The 27,249-nt window shown below is 36.3% G+C and overlaps 1 protein-coding gene across 1 annotated transcript; it reads right to left on the reverse strand.

The window, feature by feature from the left end:
* Positions 1–5,779: 5,779 nt before the first annotated feature.
* LOC149219608 (uncharacterized) lies at positions 5,780–6,946 on the reverse strand. Its single transcript, XM_089386870.1, has one exon. It carries the CDS (start codon positions 6,944–6,946, stop codon positions 5,780–5,782), a length of 1,167 nt encoding a protein of 388 aa, XP_089242996.1.
* Positions 6,947–27,249: the final 20,303 nt, after the last annotated feature.

Genomic DNA, 27,249 nt, shown 5'->3' on the forward strand with positions numbered 1-27,249 from the left:
CTACATCTTCAACCATTTTATAGCGAGATGGGGAGTTACCTCCTTGTAAAAGGGTCTCAAATTACCTATCCAAATCTTCTAGATAAGTCTCAAAGATTGTTGCTATTGAATGTAATGTTTCACAATCAATTGACTGCTACTGACTGCTACTTGTTGGGTGTGGAGCCTGATTGTCTTCTGTATTCAAAGGTATCATCGCATTGGACCCAAGTTCGTAATGGGGCAGCAACACCACCCGTAAAATATTCGCTGCAGGGGGGGTCCACAGGGGGTGGTTGCGACCTTTGGAAGCCCCCCCCCTGGCGAGGGGATCCGGGGAAGTGCCCCCAAAGCTAAAAATAGATGTAAAATTTCCTTGTAAAACATTGTAATTTCGTAGTCAATCTGGGTCGTTCATTAGGTGGAGATCTAACGGTAGAAGTTGTTTAATTTAGGGTTTTTTGCCCTAGAAGGCAACCCCTTGCTATATATGAGGGAATTGTATTGCGTCTATGTAGATCTATATTCTGAGTGAGGAAGAGAGGGGAGATTGAGAGCGAAGAGGGAATTATAGCGGATCTGTTGTAAGTTGTATCTCTTTAGTTTGCTGGATAATATAAAAAGAAGGACTGGCTTTTTCTCCGTGGACGTAGCCCAAACTGGGTGAACCATGTATATCTGTGTCTCTCTTGTTTTATGCATTTTCTGTGTTTATATTTCTGCAATATTTTATGTGTTCCATTACTCTGTAATATATAATTTACTAACAATTGGTATCAGAGCCGAAGGTCTATTTGGCTGATAAAATTGCAGGAGAGAAGGGTTCCTGGTTTGAGTGGAAGCAATGGCGGAAGATGGTAGGTTTAGGGTCGAAAAATTCAACGACCAAAATTACCAGCTGTGGAAGATGCAGATGGAAGATTATCTGTATCAGAGAGATCTGTACCAACCATTGAGCAGAAAGGCAAAGAAGCCGATGAGTATGACAGACACAAAATGGGATATTCTCGACAGAAAGGCACTTGGAACAATACGACTGTGCCTAGCGGCGTCGGTAGCGTTTAATATTTCAAAGGAAACAAAAAAAGAGGGTTTAATGTCGACATTGGCCAAACTATATGAAAAACCCTCGGCCTCAAATAAGGTATTTCTTATGAAGCGTTTATTTAATATGAAAATGTTAGAAGGTGGATATGTTGCTGATCATTTAAATGAATTTAATACAGTTACCAGTCAGTTAAGTTCTGTAGGGGTAACTTTTGATGATGAATTTAGGGCTTTGTTATTTCTGTTCTCATTGCTAGAAAGTTGGAATGGTTTAGTTATGGCCATTAGTAACTCTATCTCTGGATCTAGTACTTTAAAGTTTGATGATGTTGTTGGTGCAATCCTTAGCGAGGAAATGCGATGGAAAATCTTCGGTGAGATATCAGGTAATGCTTTGACTGCAGAGACTAGGGGAAGAAAAACGGAAAGAGGAAAGAGCCCTTGATATCGCAGTAAGTTAAGAAAAGGCAGATCCAAGTCTAGATCGGGGATAGTGTGCTGGAAATGCAGGAAGAAAGGACACCTGAAGAAAGACTGCAAGTCTCGAAAGGGAAAAGAAGGAGACACGCAGCAAGAAAATAATCATGAAGCGAATGTAACAGGTGATGTGTTGCAAGATGCTTTGATTCTTTCTTTAGAAAATATTATTGATGCCTGGGTGGTAGATTCAGGGGCCTCATTCCATGCCACACCTGATAGGAAACATTTTCATGATTATGTTCAAGGAGATTTTGGACAGGTTCGATTGGGTGATGATAAACCCTGTAAAATCATTGGAATGGGTACAGTTTTCATAAAACAACAGAATGGAAATCAATGGCTATTGAAGGAGGTAAGACATGTTCCAGATCTGAAGAAAAATATTATTTCAACAGGGCAGTTGGGTGGTGAAGGTTGTGTGACTACTTTTACAAATAAAACCTGGAAGGTCACTAAAGGATCCCTGGTAATAGCAAAAGGAGAAAAGGTTGGTACATTGTATTTATGCAATGGTATTTCTAATTCTGTTAATGCTTTAACCTCTACAGGAGAAGATATGACATTGTGGCATCATAATCTCAGGCACATGAGTGAGAAGGGGATGCAGATTCTTCACTCAAGAAATTTGTTGCCAGGTTTGAAGCATGTTGATTTAAAATTCTGTGAGAATTGTGTTTATGGAAAACAGAAAAGAGTCAGATTCCTCAGAGTTTGGAAAGAAAAGAAGAGCGAAAATTAGAGCTTGTGCATATAGATGTATGGGGACCCACTCAGGTATCATCTCTTGGTGGCTCTCATTATTATGTTACCTTTATTGATGATGTAATCAGAAAAACCAGGATTTATTGTATTCGAAATAAATCTAATGTATGTGATACTTTCAAGAAATGGAAAGCTTTGGTTGAAAATGAGACAGGAAAAAGGTTGAAGTGTCTCAGATAAGACAATGGAGGTGAATATTGCAGCAAAGAGTTTGATAGGTACTGTTCAGAGAATAGAATTCACAGAGAGAAGACAGTTCCAGGAACACCACAAGAAAATGGTGTGTCAGAAAGGATGAACATGACAATCATGGAGCGTGCAAGGTGCATGAGATTGCATGCAGGATTGCCTTTACAATTTTGGGCAGATGCTGTAGATACTGCTGTTTATCTAATAAACAGAGGGCATTCAAGTTCCTTGGATGGTGGTATTCCAGAGGAGGCATGGACAGGTAAAAAAGTAAACTACTCTTTTTTAAAGACTTTTGGTTGTGAAGCCTTTGCCCACATTAATAAAGAAAATAGAATAAAGCTTGAGGCAAAATCAAAGAAATGTACCTTTATTGGATATGATGTTAATGATTTCGGTTATCGCTTTTATGATTATGAAAAACACAAAATCATTAGGAGTAGAGATGTCATATTCAATGAAAAGGTTTTGTATAAGGATCAACTGTAGGAAAAGAAACAGGAAAAAGAAAACAGAGAATACACAGTGCTTGACGAGATCACAGAAAAAATGATGGTGCCTGAAAATCATAATGATCAACATCCAGAACAACAACCACAACAACAACAAGCACCTCAAACACCTGGAAGTGGTGTTAGAAGATCTACCAGGATAAGTAGACCCCTTGAACGATACTCTCCTTCATTATATTATGTATTGTTGACTGATTCTGGTGAACCAGAATGTTATGAAGAAGCAATACAGGTAGAAACCAGGAAGAAGTGGGAGCAAGCCATGAAAGAAGAGATGGACTCCTTAGCACAAAACCAGACTTGGGACTTATTCAGGTTACCTGCAGGTAAAACAATATTGCAGAATAAATGGGTTTACAAGTTGAAGGAAGAAGATGGAGGTAGAAAAAGATATAAATCTAGATTTGTGGTGAAAGGGTTTGCACAGAAAAAGGATATAGACTTTGAAGAGATATTTTCTCCTGTTGTTAAAATGACTTCAATTAGAACTATTTTAAGTCTAGTAGCAACTGAAGATTTTCATCTTGAGCAGTTAGATGTAAATACAACCTTTCTCCATGGGGATTTGGAGGAAGATATATATATATATGCTTCAGCCACAAGGATATGAGGTAAAAGGGAAGGAGAAACTAGTGTGAAGCTTGAAGAAGAGCTTGTATGGCTTAAAACAGGATCCAAGGCAGTGGTATCTAAAATTTGACAGGTTTATGTCTGAACAAGGTTATACTAGATGTCACTCTGATCATTGTGTTTATCTTAAAAGGCAAAACGATGGCAGTTATATTATACTGTTATTGTATGTAGATGACATGCTTGTTGCAGGTTCTAACATGCAGGAAATAAATGTGCTCAAAAGAAAATTGGCGAACTCATTTGCAATGAAGGATTTAGGTGCTGCAAAACAAATCCTTGGTATGAGAATAACTAGAGACATGAAGAATAAAAAATTAACATTGTCTCAAAGTGAGTACATAGAAAAGGTGTTGAAAAGGTTTATTATGCAGAATGAAAAACCAGTTAGTATACCTTTGGCTAACCATTTCAAATTAAGTAAGGAGGAGTGTCCCAAGACTCAGGAAGAAATGGTTCATATGTCTAAAGTTCCATATGCATCAACAGTTGGAAGCTTAATGTATGCAATGGTCCGCACAAGGCCCGATATTGCACATGCAATGGGAGTTGTAAGCAAGTACATGAACAATCCAGGAAAAGAACATTGGATGGCGGTGAAGTGCATTCTCAGGTATTTGAGAGGTACCACAAATCAAGCATTATGCTTTGGTGGTTCAAACATTTCTCTACAGGGATATGTTGATGCAGATATGGCGGGTGATAGAGATAACAGGAGGAGCACGATAGGGTATGTGTTTACTGTAGGTACCATTTCATACGGTCAGCATTGGAAGATGGACAGTTGAAGCTAGAAAAGATACACACTAGCCGAAATCCTGCAGATATGTTAACAAAAGTTGTAACCGAGGAGAAACTGAGAATCCGCTTAGTTTCAATTGGTCTTCAAGTATGATGAAGAAGATGAGAAACAGCCAGGTCCAAAGTGAAGTTGTTGTCCAACAAATGAAGCAGCGGTGGAGTTGCTATAATCAGTCTCCAAGTGGGAGATTGTTGGGTGTGGAGCCTGATTATCTTCTGTATTCAAAGTTATCGCTGCATTGAACCCCAGTCTTGCCGTCGCCCGTAAAATATTCGCTGTAGGGGGGGTCCACGAGGGGGCGGCTGCGACCTTTGGGAGCCCCCCCTTGGCGGGGGGATGGGGGGCAGCGCCCCCGAAGCTAAAAATAGATGTAAATTTGCCTTGTAAAATGTTGTAATTTCGCAGTCAATCTGTGCCATTCATTAGGCAGAGATCTGATGGTAGAAGTTATGTTTAATTTAGGGTTTTTTGCCCTAGAAGACAACCCCTCGCTATATATGAGGAAATTGTATTGCGTCTATGTAGATCTGTATTCTGAGTGAGGAAGAGAGAGGAGATTGAGAGAGAAGAGGGAATTACAATGGATCTACTGTAGCTTGTATCTCTTTAGTTTGCTGGATAATATAAAAGGAAGGACTGGCTGTTTCTCCGTGGACGTAGCCCAAACTGGGTGAACCACGTATATCTGTGTCTCTCTTGTTTTATGCATTTTCTGTGTTTATATTTGTGCAATATTTTATGTGTTCCATTGCTATGTAATATATAATTTACTAACACTACTTGTAGGATTAGGGGTGGGGGTTTTTGGCTAAAATTTTCCTAGCTTATCTCTAAGTCTAGGAGCCATGCATGCATAGTTAAATAGGAAGAAAATTTCGTTATTGTTTTCTATTATAGGAGAGAAAAAGAAATGCTTGTAGACTTTTTACACCTTCCCATCAATGACACCAAAAATCGACAACCCTTAATATTCAAGCAATAATGTTGTTGTCTCGGAGGCCTCAATTTTTTTACAAAAACTCACAATTTTCCTTATTCTCAATGCACAATAACCTATGAAATCAATTATTCTTTCTAATTAGGTGAAAGGGGTAGTCATGTTGATTAATAATCACTCAACTTGGATTAAACTTTTTTCCACTGGAAAAATCAGTAACTTTCATTAATTTTGAAAATTACATATAGCAGATGCCGAGGCATTACTTGTATTGTTCATACAAAAAACAACTTTCATAGTGTTGTTCTGTAGTCATCAACCAAACTGTTCTGTGTACATTCATCTGTCTGTGCTTAATATCTATAAGAAAGTTCTATATATATACATATTCCATGTTCTATGTACTTCTGATATCCAAAAAAGAAACAAAATCGCCATAGCCTATCCGTTGTTGGGACTGTTGTCCCTTTGATCTCTATGTTCTATGAATGGCCTGTGATAAAACTGATGCACCTCTGCTCCATTCTGCTCCACGGTTATCCACTCGCCTCGAGGAAGTGTCGAGGCCTCTTTGGATAATTTGTCAGCCTCGCTGTTATGCTCTCTGTAAATATGCAAACATGAGCAATGATTAAAAGCTGCTTTGAGAATGAGAGTATCATGTAGCAAGTTACTGAGAGTGTGTGTATGACAATTTGTGATATTGTTGATCCAGTTTATAACCACCATAGAGTCCCCAAAAATATTGATGCTAGTATGCTGATGTGTTAATGCAAAATGGAGGAGGCTGTGAACAACAGAGAGTTCAGCGAAGTTGTTTGTTCCATTGCCTACGCCTATTTTGACAAGGAATCGGTGGTGTTCATTGAGGTGCAGGACAAACCCCCCGCCACATCCTTCCTGATTTGCTGCTCCGTCGAAAAATGCCCACGGGATGGTTCTGTCAATTTCGGGCATAGGTCGAATGGATCTCGGACGAGGGGGAGGAGGGTCCGGGAGCTCATGATAAGCTGAAACAATGGAGGCTTCTACCCTGCCCCATGATATAATTCGATCCTCAAATATGGCCCGATTTCGGGCAAGCCATATAAACCAAGTAGCCACAGGTGGAAGGTTTTGAATTTTGGTTCCCGGGTGGCTGAGCGACCAAGTATCCCATGCATTCCTGATATCATTTCCTCTCCAGTTTACTGCAATTCCCAGCAGGTTGCATATGTTATTCCACAGGTTTATGATTACAGGGCATAGAAGGAATATATGGTCCTGAGACTCTGATGCACTTTTGCAGAAAATACACCAAGATGGGCCACATAATGCTCTGTGGGTGAGGTGTTCACCTGTGGGCACATTGCCATAAAGAGCACACCAAAAGAAAAGTTTGGATCGGGGAGATGCCTTCAGCTTCCAAATAGCATGCCACCAAGGCTGTATCACCTCAGGCATTCTATGAGATATGAGCGCAGTGTATCCCAATTTTGGTGCATATATACCATGGTCGGCATAGCACCAAATGAGCTCATCCGGGCCTTGCTTAATTCGAACATGAGATTCAGATAAGGCCTCCGTGTATCGATCCCATTCCTGATGCCATTGGATAGGGAGGTTCATTTGCTGAGCAGATTTCCAGGCTTGTGAAAAGATATCCGAGCGCTGTTGGTCTGCAATTTGTGCAAAATGCCGAATATCCTGGGCCTGTAAATGCAGTAAAAGGTCTGGGCTAAGAATGTGTCTACCCCCACAATTTATCCAGGGATCCAAACCAATTCTGCCCGTCCACCCATCATTTATGCGCCAAGCAAGATTGTTCCGGATAAGAGGAAGGGATAGAATTAAGGCCTTCCAAACCGAGGAGCATCCCGATGTAGACCAGGTAGGGAAGCGGGCCCAGTCCAAAATATTATGAGGCCAAATGTATTTGTAATAAACTACCTGTGTCCAGAGATTTTGTCTCTACTTGGATTAAACTTACAAGGGATGCAAATGCATTAGTTAGAGTGGAAGAAACAAAGTGCAAAATTAGAGTTGTAGGAAACAAAATACAGGAAAGTAAAGTTGTAGGAAATGAAGTACAAGAAAGTAAAGTTTGAAGGAAATGAAGACTATGATATTCTTTAATAAAATAACTATACTACTCTTGTAAGGAAATCAACCATAAACTACTTTTCAGAACAACAATTCAAACCACATAGAAAGAAGTAATAATGAAATCTATAGTCCTATAATGTAATCCTATAGATTTGACAATTTTCTCTTTAACCTCCCCTCATTCGCTAGATCATGCCTAAGATGACTATTCAAGGTATCCTTTAGATGAATAACATAAAAATATGAGAAATGATGCAAAGTCAAACCTATTAGACTATTATACAGGAAGCTTTGTAATTAATAATATAGGAAAACATGTAGTTCTATAGGAAACTTCTAGAATTGGTATAAGTGTAACAATCTAATGAAATGAAGATAAAAAATGATAAAAGAAGTTACATATAGAATATGTAATTTATGATAATAACTCAACAATTAAAAAAATTAGATCCTTAAGTGTCTACAAGAAATATAAAAATTCACTATTCACTCTACTTAACTAAAACATTGAAATAAACTATCACAATTTAAGAAATCAACATAGAAATGAAGTATAAAGGTACAAAAGGGTTTCAGAGAGATTTTGGGTGGGCCCTCCCTAAGGTGCCTAGGAACCTGAATAAAATCAACACTATTAGGGTTTTATTTCTATTTAGATTTCTAGATTACTTTTAATTGCATATGCATGCAAAAAAAGTTTATGCAGAAAATAGAGAATAATGAAATAAAAACTCACAAACCATGATTTGACACAAAATATGACTTGGGAAATCCTTTTAAGAGAAAACCCAGCTGGAAGGCCAGGTCACTCAACTCTCTTTCTCTAAATAGAAAATGGATGCAAGTACAAAGAAGTATGGGTTGTGGCCCATGTACTACTATAGATCATAATTCCTCTTTGTGTGCTCAATATCCTATCCCTCTCGACTATTTTTTCTCATCTATGGAACATATGCATCAAAAAGAATGGAACCCCTTTTCCTCCTAGTGGCCCGGTTATAACACAACGCGATAACCTACTGGTGGTTAGGTTTGACTACCTCAAATGTTAACTAGGGTTAAAATATGGAGTCTTCTTCATCATAATCGCTTTTCCTTTAATAATGGGGGTTGACATGGCATCCTCTCGAATTATGGTGGTGAAAATAGGAAGGTCAATTTCTGAGTGGCATAACTTTTGCATACATAGTCTGATTAACGCTATTCTTACGTTGTTGGAAAGGTATATGTGTGTAGAATATATAAAAGAGGTGCCACACCAAAATGGTAAAGTTTTACCCCAAAAAAAACATCGTTTGAGGCCTCAAAATGCTCCTAGAATATTTGAGACCCCAATTTTCCAAACTGGGTCCCGTTGGTAAAAATGGTCATGTGAGTTGATTCCTCCACTTTTTCTACTTTGAAAGCACCAAGATGAATGAAAAACAATATAATAATGCAATATGGATCACACCTCCTCATTTTGAGAGGATTTTGGTCCCAAAAAGCTTTTACTAAATGAGGTGAGGAAAACATTCCTCCACCTTCTCTTAGGTGTACCATTTAGCTTTGCTTGGAACTTGTCCTTTCAACACAATATACCAAAGATCATGCTGCCCTTGTCTTGTCGTTATGGACCTCTTCTACAAAATGATATATTCTGTCAATTCTGTTTGAGCATCTAGTGCCAAATCCTCGATAGAAGGTAGGACCTGTTCCTCTTTCTGATCTAACATGGAAGGCTCATAGAGTTTTATATTCTCTAAATTCAAAACTGAGTAAATTCACATGTATGGTGGTAGAATGAGTCAATAGGCATTATCAACCACCTTTTCTAGTATCTTGAAGGGACCATACCATAAAGCCTTGATTTTCTTACCGGGACCCTATAACCTCTCCTTGTTCAACCATACCCATACTCTGTCTCCCACCTTGAAAAACTTCTATGTTCTATATTGATCATGCCTGGCCTCATATTTTTCTAGTGAATTTTGTAGTGTCTCATGTACCTATATATGGATGTGCCTAATCTTATCAATTTTTTTTTAACCCTTAAGGCATCTTCTGTAAGATCCTCCCTTACTCCTCCATGCTGACCATATGAAATATCCAAAGGTGAAGGTGATAAATATCCAAAATAAGTTTCAAATGGGGAGTTACCAGTAGAAGTTTGGATTGCTCTATTATAAGAGTGCTATATCTATAACATATTTTCATCCCAGGTCTTCGGATGCTTCTAATTATAACCATTCAAAAGTTGCACCTAAGTCTTGTTGACTACTTTTGTTTTCCCATATGTCCGAGGATGGAATGTTGTAGGCCTCTTCAACTTCATGTCCGTCTTCTCCCACAATGTAGTCCAAAATGTACTGAGGAATCTCGTGTCCCTTTTTGAAATGATGCTCTTTGGTATCCCAAAGTGCACCCATACCTTTCCGAAGAACGAGTTTTCTACTTCTTACCCACTAATGGTCTTTTTATAAGGCATCATAACACACATATTGCTGAACCTGTCAACTACCATGAATAGGTAGTCATGTCCCTTCCTTGTTGTTCGTAAACCTCCCACAAATTCCATGGAAATACTTTTGTAAGGACGAGTGGGTACATGTAAGGGATGATATAGACCCCGTTTCCTTTTGCTAGTCTTGTTGGTACAATAAATAATGCATCCTCTTATGAACCTAGTTACCTTTTTGCATCTTGGGCCAATACATATACCTTTGCAAGTTGGCCACTATCTTCCCTAAACCAAAGTGCCTTGAAACCTTAAAGGCGTGAGCCTCTCTAATCAACTAAAATTGCTCACCTTTAGGAACACATAACTTATCTATCTTGTAGAGTAACCCATCCTGGTGATGGTAGTCAACGATAGTGTCGCCATCTTGCACATGAATTTGACTACACAACTGCTAAAACACCTCCCTGAAGTCCTCATCCTCTGAATATGCCTCTCTGTATGCATATTGGGTGAATGGCTCCATGTGAATTAGAGTTCCCAAAGACGTGATCTTTAATGTGGGTGGCCTTGAATGACCACCGACCAAATTGTTTGTGTTGCCCTTCTTGTACTTGATCACTAAATTAAATTGTTATAGAAACCCCATCCACTTGTAATGCCTATTCTGATATATCATACTCTGGGCCTACAAGTACTATAGTGGCTGGTTATCTATGTGGGTTACTTTCTCCTTTCCCATTAGATTGTGTTTCCATTTCTTCACAACTTGCAACATGGCATAAATTTCCTTGTCATATGAGATGTAGTTAAGAATTGCCCCATGAAATAATTTAGAATGGTAGCATATATGCGCTACTGCATAAGGACCGCTCCCATAATATACCCACTCACATCTATCTTCACTTCAAAGGGCTATTGCAAGTTTGGTAATTCCAAAATTGGTGCTCGACTAATCGTCTTCTTTAACTTCTCAAAGGCCCTCTGTTGACCCTTTCCCCATAGAAAACTCTTTCCACTTGTTGTTATGGTGTGTAGTGGCGCTGCTACCGTTGAAGACAAGGCTATGAATTTCCTTAGGTATTGTGTTGCCCCAATGAAAGTCTTAATCTTAGAAACATTAGGAGGCACTAGCCATTTCACGATGGCCTCCATCTTTACAAGATCTATCTTCAAATCTCCTCAACCTATCACATACCCCAAATACACCAAATACTGATGTGAAAAATCACACTTGATATTTGCTAACAACTGATGCTTATTTAATATTTACAACACCTACTACAAAAGTGAAGATGTGCTCCTCCCAAGTAGCACTATATACTAGTATATCATCCAAATAGAAAATAACAAATGAATTTATAAAAAAACACAATATATCATTCATTAACCTCATAAATGTAGTTGGTGCATTACATAGGCCAAATGGAATTACTAACCACTTATCCAAAACTTGCCTATTTTTGAAGGAGGTTTTCCAGGTATCTTCTTCTTTGACTTGAACCCAGTGATATCCAGACTTTGAGTCCATCTTGGTGAAGTATTTCGCTTGTTACAACTAATCCAACGAATCATCTATCTTGGGTAGGGGTACCTATTCTTGAGCGTTATTTTGTTCAATGCTTTATAAGAAATATACATCCGCCAAGTCCTATCCTTCTTTGGCACAATGATGATGGGTGACCCACATGGTGATGTACTTGGTCGAATGATACCCTGTTCCAGTCGTTGCTGCAATTGTTTCTTCACCTCACTTTCTTCTATAACAAACTGTCTGTACAACCCAAAGTTTGGCAATGGGGAGTTTAGCAATAAATGGATCTCATGCTCCACTTCCCTCTTGGGTGGTAATGCTTTAGAGTCCTAAAACACATTCCTATATACCTGTAGCAACTTTCATATTTGTTGTTTATGTTTCTTAGTACACCCCTATAGGGATGCCTTGCCTCTTACAAACTCTTCTACAAACTTATTTTATCTTAAAAATAGTAAAACATACTTCTTGATGGAATTGATCAATTTCTTGGATTGGTTGGCACTTACCAATGAAATTTTTGACTTGCATCTATGCTCATTGATGGTGAATGATTTTCCATCCTTGACGAGTTGGTACTAGTTGGTTCTTTGCATGAATATTGCATCTCACATGTACATATAGGGATTTGCAAACACGACTCCACATACATCAAAGGGAACTACATCTATTTCTACTTCATTAAAAATCAACACTGCTGGAAAATATAAATTTGCATTGTTTTTTACCTTCAACTCCACATCCTTATTTACCCATCCCAATGGATATGGGCTTAGATGATCACATATTTCCAATGCCAATTTGCTGATTAGCTTTGATACAATGAGAATCGTCTGTGATCCTGAGTCAAACATAGTATCAATCTTTGTCTTCTTCACCTGTATCTTTATGTGGAGGATTTTGGTCATTTCTTTCTCATGTTATCATTGAAGTCTACTCAGATTCACCTCCTTTTTCATTGACATGCACACAAACTTCTCATCAATATCTGAGATGCTTTGAACCCAGTTGCTCGAATAGGTGGCCACGAGAGTCTTCTTCTTATTGTATTTCTTTTTGTTCTTCGGTTAATTCATGAATGCAAATTCCAACACTTATCCTCTGTATGGCCATCAATGTTGCAGTGCTTGCTAGGATTTTTGCATTGATGTGCTGTGTCTACCATCTTTTTATATTCACCCCTTTCTACTTCTTCTTCCCCTCCTTAGAATCATTTCGTTGCTCCTTCTGCTTGGATCCATTTGATTTCCCTTTCTTTAGGCTTATGTTCTCTAAGTATTGTGCCTACACATAAACCTCGTCCATTGATATGGGCTTGAACAACATCACTTGCTTTCGAAATGGTTGTGTAGACCCCATAGACACACGAGGAGTACATTTAGGTTCTTTAAGGAGATACACAACATTATGGCCATCTTTTTGAACCCTGTGGTGTACTCTTGTACACTTTACCCCTGCTTCTGCCTTAAGTAGTGCCACCAGATCCATTGGTCCTCTACATATCTGATAGGGTAAAACTCTGACTTTATGAGGGTTTTTAAGTCCTTCCACTTAGTCACTAGAGGATCTACCTCCAACCTCAAGGTCTCTGTGTAGCTTTCCCACCAAGTTAAGGCATGACCCTCTAATTCCATCCATGCAAATGAAATCTTCTGTTCTTCATCAATATGATGGACACCAAAATACACGTCTAATTGTTGCAACCAGTGATTTAGCTTCAAAGTGTCGATCTCAACTTGGTATGGTTTGATATTGACCTTCATTTCCATTTTGAACAGGGACTGTGAATGATTCAATGCAATCGAACTGGGAGATCAATCATAACTTTGACCCACAATTTGTGGAGAAAACATAATGAAACCTCCCTATTATTTCAAGGATGTTTATAAAAAACCATAAACTAATGGGTCATCCAATTCTCTTCCCATGAATCAAATATACACCAATCCATGCAATTATGTCTCTTCGTCAGATCACAGGGTTGGTTGGATCTAGGGTCAATAAATCATTCCCTCAATTATTTTTTTGGCTACATTAAAATATTTAACCTATTCTTCACTAATACCATTGAGTAGAATTCTCTCATCCCGTTCCTTATTCAGTTATACTTCTCAATTGATAATGGTCACAATCAATGGAGGTAATAATACTGTCAAGGGATGTGGTTAACGAAACTTATGATGGTTCCCTTGTGTTCCTAAGCTATTCAATCAATATTTTTATTTGATTTAAATATTTTGTAATTTGTGTTTTCAGGGTTTATATTTTCCTTCCAGTTAATGTTTTCTTGTAGCTTTGTTTTTGGGTTGGTTTCTTAAGTTGGTTCTAGCTTTTCAACAATTGTAATGACATATAATCAATGCAATATTAAAAAAAATTCCTTCAATTTTTTCTTTCATTCAAAAAAAAGAAGCAAGGAAAGATGCCTTACTTTTGAATCTAGATGACTAGGAAACCTATCAAGCTTCTGGAGCTAGGAACCCCTAGTAGGGGTGTATGTGCATTCTAGCTACGTTAACAAATGGGAAACAATCTTAGTTGGGGAAATAATGAAAACCCTGGGACTATTTTTTAATACACAAAGGAATGCACACACATTATTTTTTTAGTAACATGTGAGCATTAATAAGGTGTGCATATTAATAGTATGCATAGGTTAATTTTTAAATAATGCTTGTGTGTTCCTAGGCCACCTTAGGAACTTGACATGGAGGTTTGGCAAATGATGAAGCTAAAAAATGAATGCTCTCTTTTGTTTCTAAGAATGCTCGCATGTTATTGAAATTTTTACTCTTGCACACTCCCTTTGCACCAAAATTAGGTAACATCTTCATGCAAACACCCAACCATCTCATAGAAAACTTTATCTTCAACATAAAGATAACCCACTAGTTTTAAGAACTATGAATCACCAAGGAATATTTAATCCTTGGTAGAAGCATCAAGAAGCTATTGAAAAGTAAGTCCTTGTTCTAAGTCTCCTTGCCTTCTATAACCCAAATCCATTTATGATGCAATTTGGTTGCATGAAATTAAAAACACACCCTTTCCCAAAGCAAAGGAAGGGGCACATGAACATGCAATAATCTCTCTTTGGGGAATTTTCTATTAATTAAATCATTCTCCCTTCTTACATTTAGTATACAAATGGCATCCTTATATAAGATGAAGACACCATAACAAATGCATCACAAATGGAAAATTTGTTCCATTATTCCCTCAACAAATTCCCTATCTCCTATGATATTTCCTCAATCTCTCCATGATTTTCTCAAAAATATTCATCCCTACATTTAATTATTTCTCTTCATTTCTCCACCCCACTTATATTTTCTAGAATAAGTCTACACTATCACATTTTCTCATCGTATTATTTATTAAACATTACAAATAGGAATATTTCCTTTGTCCCCTTTTAAATGAATATCAAATTGGTCCTTTTTTTTTCCCTTGTTGTCCTTTGTCTTCATCTTTGGTTGATATTTGGTATTCTTCTCCACTTTTGCTTTTGTACTTGCAACCACAAACATAAGTTGAAGTTATCTATAAAAGAGTAACCATCCACCAGAGCACATGGGTTTCCAGTCGCTGTATTCACCAATCCTTTGGGGAACTCCTCGTACATGGTTCATCACCCATTCTTTGTGTCACAAAACCTTTTACCTGTACTTGTTTCTCCCCTTTCCATCTTTGTCATCATCTTTCACCTATGTTTCTGACTCACCCATAAGCTAGTTGTTGATGCTCCTACAACTCATAGAACTTTAGATCATACTCACCGTCATACATCCCCTTCCCCATATATATATATATGAAAGAAAAAATGCTTCTTCTTGAATTCTTTTACTTTTACTAAATCCATTCTAAGAGTCTTTTTATCCTTCATGTTAATCATCTCATACATATATGACTAAATTCTATAATAATTATAACACTAATAATTTTCATTTTTTTTTCACAAAAACTAAATGAAATTAAACAAATTTCTTTGCAATTCTTTAGATAATATAAACAAAATATTAAAACAAATAAATTAACAATAACTTTTTATGTTGATACAAATTTTCTACAAGTGATATGAGATATTTTATTGAGTTGATAAGATATTGTAATGTCTTGTCTTGTTTAAACATTTTGACTTAGTAGAATTACATAAAAATTAAAATAAAATAAATTTAAATAGAATAGAATAAAATAAATAATAAAGTTAATAATTATAATTATTAATTAAAATATTTCACTAGGCCAAATTAAATTAAAAGAATTAAAAATAATTATAATTAATAATTAAACCAACCTAGATCCATCTTAAATCCAATCTACGAAGCACTCGGAGAGATCAAATCTCTTTTCATTCTAAAGAGGTTTTCACGTTAAGAGATTTGATCCCTCTCGGCACTTGGTAGATCAGGAGTTAAAATAGATCTAAGCTACTATGAAACGAAACAAAATAAAATAATGTAAACTCATAATTCATCTATATATATATATATATATATATATATATATATGTCAATTGGAGTTATCTATTGGCCTCTTGTCTTGTGAACTTTTATGTGAGTATACTTGTGATTTGGCCTAGTACTAACAACCTCACTCTAACCCTTGGACTGAAATTGAAACTGATTACTTTCCTTAATGATATAAAATAATAATAACATTACTTGAATTGAGACTTAGAAGGGGAGGTAGCGGTCGGAGCAATATGAGAACGACGGTTGGGGTTGCGATGAGGGTTGCTGTAGGGAATCAGATCGACCTTGCTTCGTTGGGTGGATCGTATGGACTCCAAGGGTGCTACAGATCTATGTCGGGTACAAATTTGCTTAGTTTTGGCGTGATCTTGGATCTGAGGCCGATACCCTGCCCAAAAATCACCACAGGAGAAACAATGCATAGATCGAAAGAAGGGCCGTTGGATGCTGTAGAGGTTTATCTCCATATCATTATTACAGTAAAGGTACTGAGAAGATTGGGTGGAGGGCCACCAGATGAGGCAAAGGTTTATTTCCCCGGCAGGATCTCCATAGAAGATCTGTGGTTAAAGCTATGGGAGCGGGTTTTTTTTAGCTTGCTGAGGGAACATATCCGTTGAGATAGCGGATCCAACCTAGATCTGCGGTACGTGCTGCGTTACTCAACATATCTGCATGTCATCTCTACAGATCGAGATAAATTTGTGGATCATTTTGCTCTCACACAATCATCTTTCCCACACCTCATGGATATGTCCTCTGGCACAAAATGTACATCAAAGAGAATGCTTGTCAAACTTATGGATCAGGAAGTTCATAAATATTTTCAAGTTTTCATTAAAACTCCAGCCGGTAAATCAGTTCTCTTATGGGTCGAGGCTTTAGAAAGCATCAAATCATTGAAGAAAAATATCCATCATATCATGGGTATTCCGATGCTCACACAAAGCCTGATCTGCGAAGGCAAATCTATGCAGGATGATCTAAGAATCCAAGATTACAATATTAATTCGTCATCCACCATCATCTTAAATCTGAGACTGAGAGGAGGCTCCACGGGTCCGAGCAAATCAAAGGGAGCAAGGGGCGCATCTAGATCTAGTCTTCCCAAGGCAACATAACTAAATCAAGGACAAAGCAGTGGAGGAACCTCATTCAAAGACATCTTAAAAGGGAAATCGACTACCTCAACCAATCCAGACCAGACACACAACATACCTAATCCCTATATCGTGGAGCATCTAAATCAAGCCCCAACATTGACTGTAGATCTAGCAGAAACAAATGATTTGTGTGCAACTTATGAGGCCCAAGCCGTCATATGCAAATTCAACAGTTATTGGCCAAAACCAATGGATCTATTCCACTGGATTTTTACAACTTGGACAATAAACTATGAAATACACCTCTCCTCCAAAGGATTCTTCATAGTAAAGTTTGCATCATCGGAAGAACGAGAATATATATTGCATGAAGGCCCGTGGTTTTGGGGATCTACGGGTCTTTTATTACCCCATGGTTCCCAGATTTTGATGCCAATACAATGGTGGTATCAAGAATGTCGGTGTGGGTTAGACTGCATAATCTACCCCTACATTTCTGGCATCATAAAGTACTAGAAGGCATTGGGAACCTCTTAGGTCGATACATAAAGACTGATACACAAAGAGTGGAGGAAAGAATCTTCACTTTTGCCAGAATGTGTAGAGGTGGAACTCAACAAAGGGATACCAGATCGCATCCTCTTGACACACAACAAGAAATGCTGGACTCAATTCCTAGATTTTGAGAACACGACTTTCAGATGTCAAATATGCCGATAGACATGACATATGCAAAATACATGTCCCGATGCCAAAAAATAACAATGCAAGAAGAAGAAACTATGGAAGCAACCAAAGGGATGGCAATTTCCCTAGTATCTGCCTGAAGACAAAGAGGATGAAGAAGAAACATATCCCCTTATCAACGAAGAAGTCCAAAATTCACAAGAAAGGGCAGAAAAAGAGGAAGCAAAACATGAAGCACCTGAAATCCCAGTCACCACATCATAGACGAAAAGGTCTATCAATGTAATGAAGATGGAGGGTTACAATGACACCATGTATCTGAATGTTCAGTCTCCGATAGGAAGACTCTAAGAATGGATCCAGAGAACCAGTTAGCACTTGTATCAACCACTCCTTCACAAGGAGAGTGGCGAAAAGTAGAAAAGAAGAAATGGAGAAAAGGGTAGCCTGACCATCTCCATACTATTGTAGTTTATTTTTGATTGGCTTTGTGATCATGACTGGCATGATGGAATGTTTTGCAAGCTCCTACAACATGTAATTTTGTTTTCACTAATAAAATTATGATTTTTCCCAAAGAAAAATATATAAAACTTAAATAAAATTATAAAATAAAAATAGATTAAATTAAAAAAATTCAATATAATAAATATATACTTTCAACTTTTTCACTTTTGATAAATCTAAGTTGTTTTATATTTATATTAATTTTTTGGAATAAAAATTAATATTTTTTTAATAAAATAAAATAATATATATTTATTTAAAATTAAAAAAATAATAACATTTTGGAAATTATATTTTTTAATATTATAATAACAATAATTATAATTTAATTTTAAAATTATGATTAAATTAGAGATCAACTTACTCTATAAGATCCTCTAAACAAGTGTTTAGAGACTCCATTCCGGGTAAAGAATTCATTATTAAAATATGTGGAAGTTCATAACTGGCCGTTATACTAAGTGTTTGTTTTCTTAACATGTTAACTTTTTGTGATAAAGCTAAAAAAAAAATTTCTAATAAAAATAAAGACACACTCCTTTATATCTTAATCTCCTTTATATCTTAACTTATTGCTTTCAAAAGGATGCTAAGTTACAAGTTATTATGTTTAGCGTAGGCATGGTATAACGTTTTGTCTTTCGTTGGGTATGACCAAAAAATTATGTTTATGCATAGTTTAACATTAAGAATTCAATTTTTGTTATTTATTATTATTTAAATTTATTTATTTGTAGCGTGATTGGTTGAGGTCTTATTATAAGTTGTTTAGTAACTTCCATTTCTATTAGTTACTAATTTATTTATTTTTTAATTTTTAATTTTTTTTTCATAAATTATAATTTTTTCAATTTAAAATTACTTATTATTATATTAAAAACATATTTTAATAAATTTAACCATAAACAAATATATATATATATATATATATATATATATATAAATAAAAATTAAACGCACATATATCTATGTATGTTAATATAAACAATATTAGTTAATCATATTTATTGATTTCTGGTGATGTCAACAATACATTGTTTTATTAATTGTTTTATTTTTGTGATGAAATTTTTGTCTTGATTTATTTAATTAAATTATATTTAAACTAAACAACCTATACTAACTCTAATATTTAATACTAACTATTATATTTATTATATTTATTTGTATGTCTATTAGTAGAATATTAAATATATTCCTATATTGCTAAATTATAATAACATTGAGTACTTTTAATCCAAAACACAACTTAAATTTATATTATATTGCAAATTCTATCCATCGACATGTAGATGGTGGTGGCTTGCATGTCGAGCAACCGGTGCCACTGTGTTTCTGTCGGTGGCTTTGGACGTGCAACCCACATCGGCTGCGTTATTTTCAAGTCGCTAATTATTAAAATATCTACTGGTCGCCCAGCATTTCTTTAAGATGTGTACAATCGCTTTCTGCTGCTTTGTTTTCTGCAAAAACTAACACACTGATTGCCATGCATAGAAAAGAGACTTCAAGCAATGGCAAGCCTGAAACAAATAACCTTTGAAAATGAATATTTATTGGATTCTAAAGTAGAAGCTGTCGAGGACAGAAGCTCGTTTTTTCTGCGTTCAGGTACCAGCAAAGATGTTTTGAGGAACAAGGGAGATTGCTTTGGTTATCAACACCGTTAAATGTCAAATCAAAGGTAATTTATTTCTAAGTATTTATAAAGTTTAAGAGAAGATTTTTGACGAAAATCACAAGATAAATCATTTGTTCACAAGTTTCGAACCAACCAGTGTGGTTTATCAGCGAAAATCACAAGATAAATCATTCGTCCACACGTTTCGAACCAACCAGTGTGGTTCATTGTCAGGACAAGTTGGCTATTTATTGCAGTTGTCTATAACGGGACTTTTTGAAAGCCTTTCCGGCGGGTTTTCCTGGTCAAAATCCGGCAGGAATTTATTGAAATCGCAAGTTTGATAGCTAGTTTCTGCACAATGAAGGTGTCCCAGGGGTTGTTTTTCAGGGTGCTGAATCCAAATATGCAGTTAAAAAACCATTTTAACTGCAACAAATAAGATTTAACCTCAATTTCTTCCGGAATCTTCAAAAAGTCGCATTATAGACAACTCCCTATTTATTTATGAGTGGGAAATATTTTCAAAATTTATAATTGAAATAAAGATGGTGGCATTTATCAGTAATCCATATTATTCAATTCCCAAGTAGTTAGGTATATTTAGGTATATTTTAGTGTCAAAAGTATTGAAAATGAGAAGCTTGAAATGCCAATGCCAAATCAATTTATTGGATTCTTAAATGTTTTCAAAGTCTTATTGGTTTATTATTTCAAAATATTTTTAAAATCTATATTAAATATTTTCAAAGTTTTATTATTCCAAAATATTCCTAAAATCTATAATTAAGATAAAGATTGCGGCCTTAACAATTTTGACATTTAAGTATTTTTAAAATTAGTTATTTATTTATGATAGGGAAATATTTCCAAAATCTATAATTGAGACAAAGATAGTGGCATCTTTCATGGATCCAGATTAGTCAATCCCCAAGTAATTATGTAGATTTCAGTTTCAAAAGACATTAAAAATGGAAAGATTAAAATATCAATGTCAAATCAATCTACTCGATTCTTAAATATCTCCAAAATCTTATTGGTTTACTATTCCAAAGTATTCTCAAAATTTATAATTAAGATAAAGATTACCGACTTAACAATTTTGATATTAAAAAAATGAACTAATGTTCTGTCACTTTACTACTGCTTTCTGTATTATACTTCGCTTCATTATATAATCTCTGTTTTTTTGTGTTCCTCGACAATGTTTTATAAATTCTCTGCTGCTTTCTGTATTATACTTCGCTTCATTATATAATCTCTATTTTTGTGTTCAACTCTGACTACTTTCATTGAATCAACTTTGGAGACTGGTAGAAACATGGCGACAATGTGATTCGAAAATAGTGTCATGTTTAATTAATGTGATGCTATGCCTTTGGCATTTTTATTATGCTTAGAGATGTCGTTTTCTTTTACCAGTATGAAAGAAAGTTACTTAGTGCAAGAGAGAAAGTATAATTCTTTTGGATGAAATCACATTTTATTATGTTTGGAGGCTTTTTTTTCATTAGATTTGTAATTTATTTTTTATTTAATTAGGAGAAAAGGGTTTTTGCACTTAACATGGAGTTGTCAAATTAGATTAGTATTTTTCAGTGTTATAATAAAAATATATTTATAACTTAGAATTTATTTATTGTTAAGTAAATGTTTATTTATTTATTTATAAATTTAAATGGGATATAAGTTATTTTTAATGAGTGTTTTAATGGTACACTTTATCTCCAATTCATTTATATTTTAAAATATTTAGTTCATGAACTATTCTATAACTTTTGGGATACTTAAAGGGTGGAAGATAAAAAATAAGATTTTCTTATTGTCCATTTTATACTCACATTCCATTTAATTTTTAAAATATTTGTCATATAATATTTTTGACCTTTTAAGTTAGCAAAATTATGGTGTCTCTCATTGCTTTTAGAGCATAGAAATAAAACATTAGTTTCTTACCATAGTCCAGTAACTCATATAGGTCTTAGTGGACATTAATCATCATCATCATCCCCCCCCGGCAAAGAAAAAATCGTAATTTCCATTATATAAAATAGTGAAAATTACATGCTATAGATGTGTAAGGCATATAAAGATATTGGCTATTTAATCACTCAACAAACATCTGAGTGATACAACCATGCATGAGACTCTCAAGAACTGAAATGAAATTGTTTTCATACTCTAAACATAAGTATAAAACTGTTATATAAGTCATTGTCCATGTAAAAACAAAGACTGCTATATAAGCCACTGCCCATGTAAAAACAAAAAATGTAGATCTATCAGTAGCTGTGGTCACTATCCGCCATTGAGACATATAAAAAAAGTGTGAAAAAGTGGCAATCTGTTTCTGGGTCAGACTGTTGTGAATCTATAAAGGGGAGATGATAATATTGGTAGTGTTTGTCACCATTATGCTTGGTAATCAACCATGTCATGCGAGCTTGCTGCATGTCCGCCTTGGAAAGTTGGTCAGAAAGAAAGTTCCTTTCCCTGTATATGTGTTGACAAATAATAACATCAAATTGTGCTTTAATCATGAGAACATCCTCCAGTAATGTCTTGAGTGTGTGCACGTGACATGTAGAATGAAGATTGAACCAATCAATAACAACATGTGAATCACCAAAGACCTGTAGTTGCCGACATCCCTTTTCATGTGCAAATAACAAAAGTAAATTTAGACTATATAATTCAGAGAAATTATTCGTGCTAGTTCCCAGACTAGATTGTAATTTGAAATAATGATAGTTATTGAGGTATAGAACGTCCCCTCCATCGCATTGTCCATTTTGTGCGGAGTCATCAAAATAGGCCGATGTTCTCAGGGAGGACAGTGCGAGATCTGTTCCTTATCTCCTCATTAGGTAAGAGATTTTAAATTGTGAGGATCTAAGCACCAATAAGATCATGATGATAATCAACTTCTAATAAAATCTTTCGATTTCGACCAAGCCATATACCTTAGCAGATCAAAAGAGGTAGATTTTTAAGTTTGTCAAGGGATGCCTCTTTCCACCAATTATTGCAGGTGGCATTAAGAGTATCACGGTCTCTCCATTTGATGCTAATGTTTAGTGTTTGGTATATAATATTCCAGATAGTAATAATAAAATGACATGCGATGACCATATAATATATGGATTCTTCGACAATGACAGAGCACACACCAAAAAGGTTCGTGGAAGGATCTCTTCATAAGATTGTCGCTCGTAGGTACTTTATTTTCAAGGAGACACCAGATGAAGAGCCTGGTTTTACTTGGACTCTTCAGCTTCTAGGATGTTGGGTGTGGAGCATGATTATCTTCTTTATTCAAAGGTATCGCCGTGTTGGACCCCAGTTCGTAACAGGGCGACAAAGTCACCCATTGTTTAATTGTCGCCGGGGGGGGGGGGGGGGGGCAATGATGATTTTATGAGCCCCCCTTGGCGAGGGTTCGGGGGCAGCGCCCCCGAAGCTAAAAGTAGATGTAAAATTGCCTTGTAAAATATTGTAATTTCGTAGTCAATTTTAGCCGTTCATTAAGTGGATGATCTGACAATAGACATTATGTTTAATTTAGGGTTTTTTTCCTTAAAAGGCAACCCCTCACTATATATGAGGGAATTGTATTGTAGATGGAGATATGTGTATTCTGAGTGAAAAAGAGAGAGGAGATTGTGTGAGAGCGAAGAGGGAATTACAATGGATCTGTTGCAGGTTGTATCTCTTCATTTTGCTGGATAATATAAAATAAAGGACTGGATGTTTCTCCATGGGCGTAGCCCAAATTGGGTGAACCACGGATATTTGTGTATCTCTATTGTTTTATGCATTTTCTGTGTTTGTGTTTCTCAATATTTAATGTGTTCCATTACTCTGTAATATATAATTTTCTAACATAGGAATGCTTCCACCACCACTTGTGCTCCTCTGGTTGTTTCTCTGCATGAATGAATAAGTAGCCTTCCTTTAGAGTATAATAACCCCTCTTTGAGTGAGTCCAAAGGAGCTCGTCCTCCCTATCTTGCAGCCTTATGTGAGAAGTGGAAAGGGATTTGATGTAAGCTCTCCAAGCTCGGTTCCATTGTATAGGGATATTTAGATCCCGTGCCAAATTCCAACTTTGACCCCAAATTATAGTGTTCTCCTGATCAACAATCTGGTCAATGGTGAGCTTGCCTTGATCAACCAAAAAAGCCACCAGATTTGGGCAAGAATATGTTGACAGTTACTACCAGACCATGGGTCAGTACCAATTCGAACCTATGTTCTTGATCCAATTTTCCATGTAAGACTTGAACCAATGATGTGAAATGTATCAAGAATGGCTTTCCATATCATGGAGACGTTGATTCAGCTCTTGTTCTATAGACGTATCCATTGATTCACCATGAGCGAATATATATTTTTCTGTGTGACCACCTGAGTCCATAAGCTATTTGTAGACAGTAATCTCCCACTTTTGGTAGCAAGGGCCTGAGAGAAGCGTAAGAGATTTTTGATACTCCATCCTCCCTATGTTTTGGGTAGGGAAATCCTGTCCCATCTGACCCATGCAAAATTTCTACCATCCTTTGTCCCCCTCCATAAGAACCTGCAACAACATTTTTGAATCTTGCTCAGGAGGCCTTCTGGGATCCATGACAATGAAATCCAATAACCATGGATGACTTCTAATACAAACTTTATGAGGATGAGTCTACAAGCCCATGTTTTGTGACTCCATGAGTTGAGTATTTTTTCAATTCTGGCAATTAACCACATCCAGTCAACTTTCTTATAGTCATTATGTTTAAGATGAAATCCCAAATATTTTAGGTCCTCTTCGAAGTTGATATGCTGGAAAGGAAACTGTTCGAGTGCATGAGTGATCTTTGATTGAGAGAAACCTATAGAAAATAGAGTAGATTTCAGATGATTAGCATCGATTCCAGTGGATTTACAAAATAAATTAAGGATACCTATAAATGCAACAATATCATGATGAGATCCATCCAAGAAAATGAGGACGTTGTTAACAAAAAAATGAGTTAAGTTGATGTTATGTGCCACTATAGCACCATTTAGATTCCCCCACCTCTTGGCCTCCCTAACCATTCTGTCGAGTCCTTCCATGATCAATAGAAATAGTAGAGGATATAGAGGACAACCTTGACGTAAACCTCGTTTAGCTTGGAAGAAATTTGGTGTTGCACCATTGATTAATACTACAAATGAGGTGGAAGAGATGCAATACATAATTCAGTTGATAAAATTGATGTTGAACCCCAAATGTGTGAACAACATACAAATATACAACCAATTAGCTTTGTTGAAAGCTTTCGATAAGTCAATCTTTAATATCATGCCTTTCCATTTTTATTTTTATTTTCAGACTATGTAATCCTTCTTGTGCAACGCCAATAACCTCATGTATTTGTCTATTATCCAAGAAGGAAAATTGCTCATAAGAAATGTGTTAGGAAAGGATGGGACGAATCATGTTGGCAATGATTTTGTAAATATAATTACATAGAGAAATGGGTTTGAAGTCATTGAATTTTTTTGGGTCGTCTATCTTAGGGATGAGGGAAATGAAGGATGTGTTAAAAGCATCATACACTTTCCCCCATATTCTGCATTCCTCCACAAATTTCTATAAGTCCGACCCAATCAACTCATATAAACCTAGAAATAATTCAACTGGCCAATCATCTGACCCCGGAATTTTGTCTTTCTTAAACCATCATAGAGCCCCTTCCAATTCCCCTGAAGTGATCAGGGCCATAAGCTATCGGATTTTATCTTCATCAAAAAAATGAGGAAAGAGTCCAACGATCCACATAATTTCAGCTAAGGTAGAATGTCTAGGATCCGAGAAGAGCGATCCAAAATGCTGAGTCCCCATTCTAGCTAGGTCCTTAAAATTAGATATATTTACTCCATGTTCATCTTCCATATACCAGATGGTGTTAATGGCCTTCCTACCCTTGGAAAACACTTGAAATAATTTCGCATTATCATCTACAATCTATAACTAAATTTATTTTCTCCTAAGCCTGCATGCTTCCTCTCTAGCTTCTAGCAATCTTCTTCTTTCTGCTTCCAAATGTATAACCCACAATGTGGCTTCAATAGAATCGTAGCCTCCACTTCTAGGCTGTTCTAAGAGCTCAAATTATGATTCAATATGTTTTAGTGTCTCCTCATCCTTCAAATTCTTATGCCTGGCCCACACAATAGTCTTTCTCTAAAGCCTTTGAAGGTTATCAGCGAATTGCATGACCACTGAAAGATCTCCCTCAATGGAGCATGATCACTAGGTATCCCGAACCAAGGCTTGGAACTCCTCCTCCTATAACCAACTCACATTAAACTTAAAGGTATCCTTTGGCTTGTTAATTTTTCCCGTCATCTCCAAATAGATGGGGCGATGATAAGATATGTCTCCCATCCCAACCCATTGTCTGAATAAAGGTATAACTTGTGTCAGTGCTTCCTTAACCAAGAATCGATCAAGTCTCTAAGTAATCATAGCTTCACCTACTCTTCGATTCCTCCATGTGGGAAATATCCTAACCATGTCAATATCTACCAATTTATATTTGTCTATCATATATATATGTGAAAAGAAATCAGAGAGAGATTCCACATGGGTGTGTTCACCCCAGATCTCCAATATGCCCATGGAAAAATTAACCCCCCCCCCAGGATAAGATTGTCCACACTCATGAAAGAACAATGAATAAAATTGTTCAAAAACTTAACTCTTCTAGTACATGTCCCATATACATTAATTATCCTGAGCTCTGTTATCACCCCAAGAAACTCTCCTAGGTTGTATATCAGAGATGCTCGGGAACATTACAAACTCAACAAAAAATGCTGGAAAATGGTGGATGAATGAGAGAAATGATGCATATTCAAGCCAGATAACCACTTCTACTATGCTTAACCCCAGACATGGGTGAACACCCCCAGACTACAAGGCTTTAGACCACCAATTACTCACAGTTTGAGGAACAGGTGAAGATGGAGAATACTGATCACACCAGTAGATGCACAGGACCCTGTGATGGCCAGCTACAACCAGTTTAAAGGTCTGTAAATCTATTTCCTAATGCTCAGACAGGATGACAGCTCTCTGGCATTAAAATAACAGAAACCTGCATACAAATTCAATGAAACAAGATAGATTCTAACACAGAGGTGGGATGACAGCCCCTCTAATGCTAAACACCAAGAGGACATGAAAAGTGTATAACAGGCACAACATGGAACAAAGAAGAAGAAGTGGAAAGTGAGTAATTAACAACAAAAGAAGCTTGCATTAACTGAAAACGAAGACTAGAAGCTGCAGATATCACAGTAGTTACAGTCTCCAGAAGTTGAAGTTTACATCAAAATAACATTCATCAACCCTCATTACATCTTGTTTTTGGGTATATATGGAGTTTGTTTACAAAATAGCTCTGCTGACCTATGCGTGGAGGGGTCA

This window comes from Pinus tabuliformis, chromosome Q, assembly GCF_031772625.1.
Source record: "Pinus tabuliformis cultivar Carrire ecotype Pingquan chromosome Q, CPIR1, whole genome shotgun sequence".
NCBI classification, from domain to species: Eukaryota; Viridiplantae; Streptophyta; class Pinopsida; order Pinales; family Pinaceae; genus Pinus; species Pinus tabuliformis.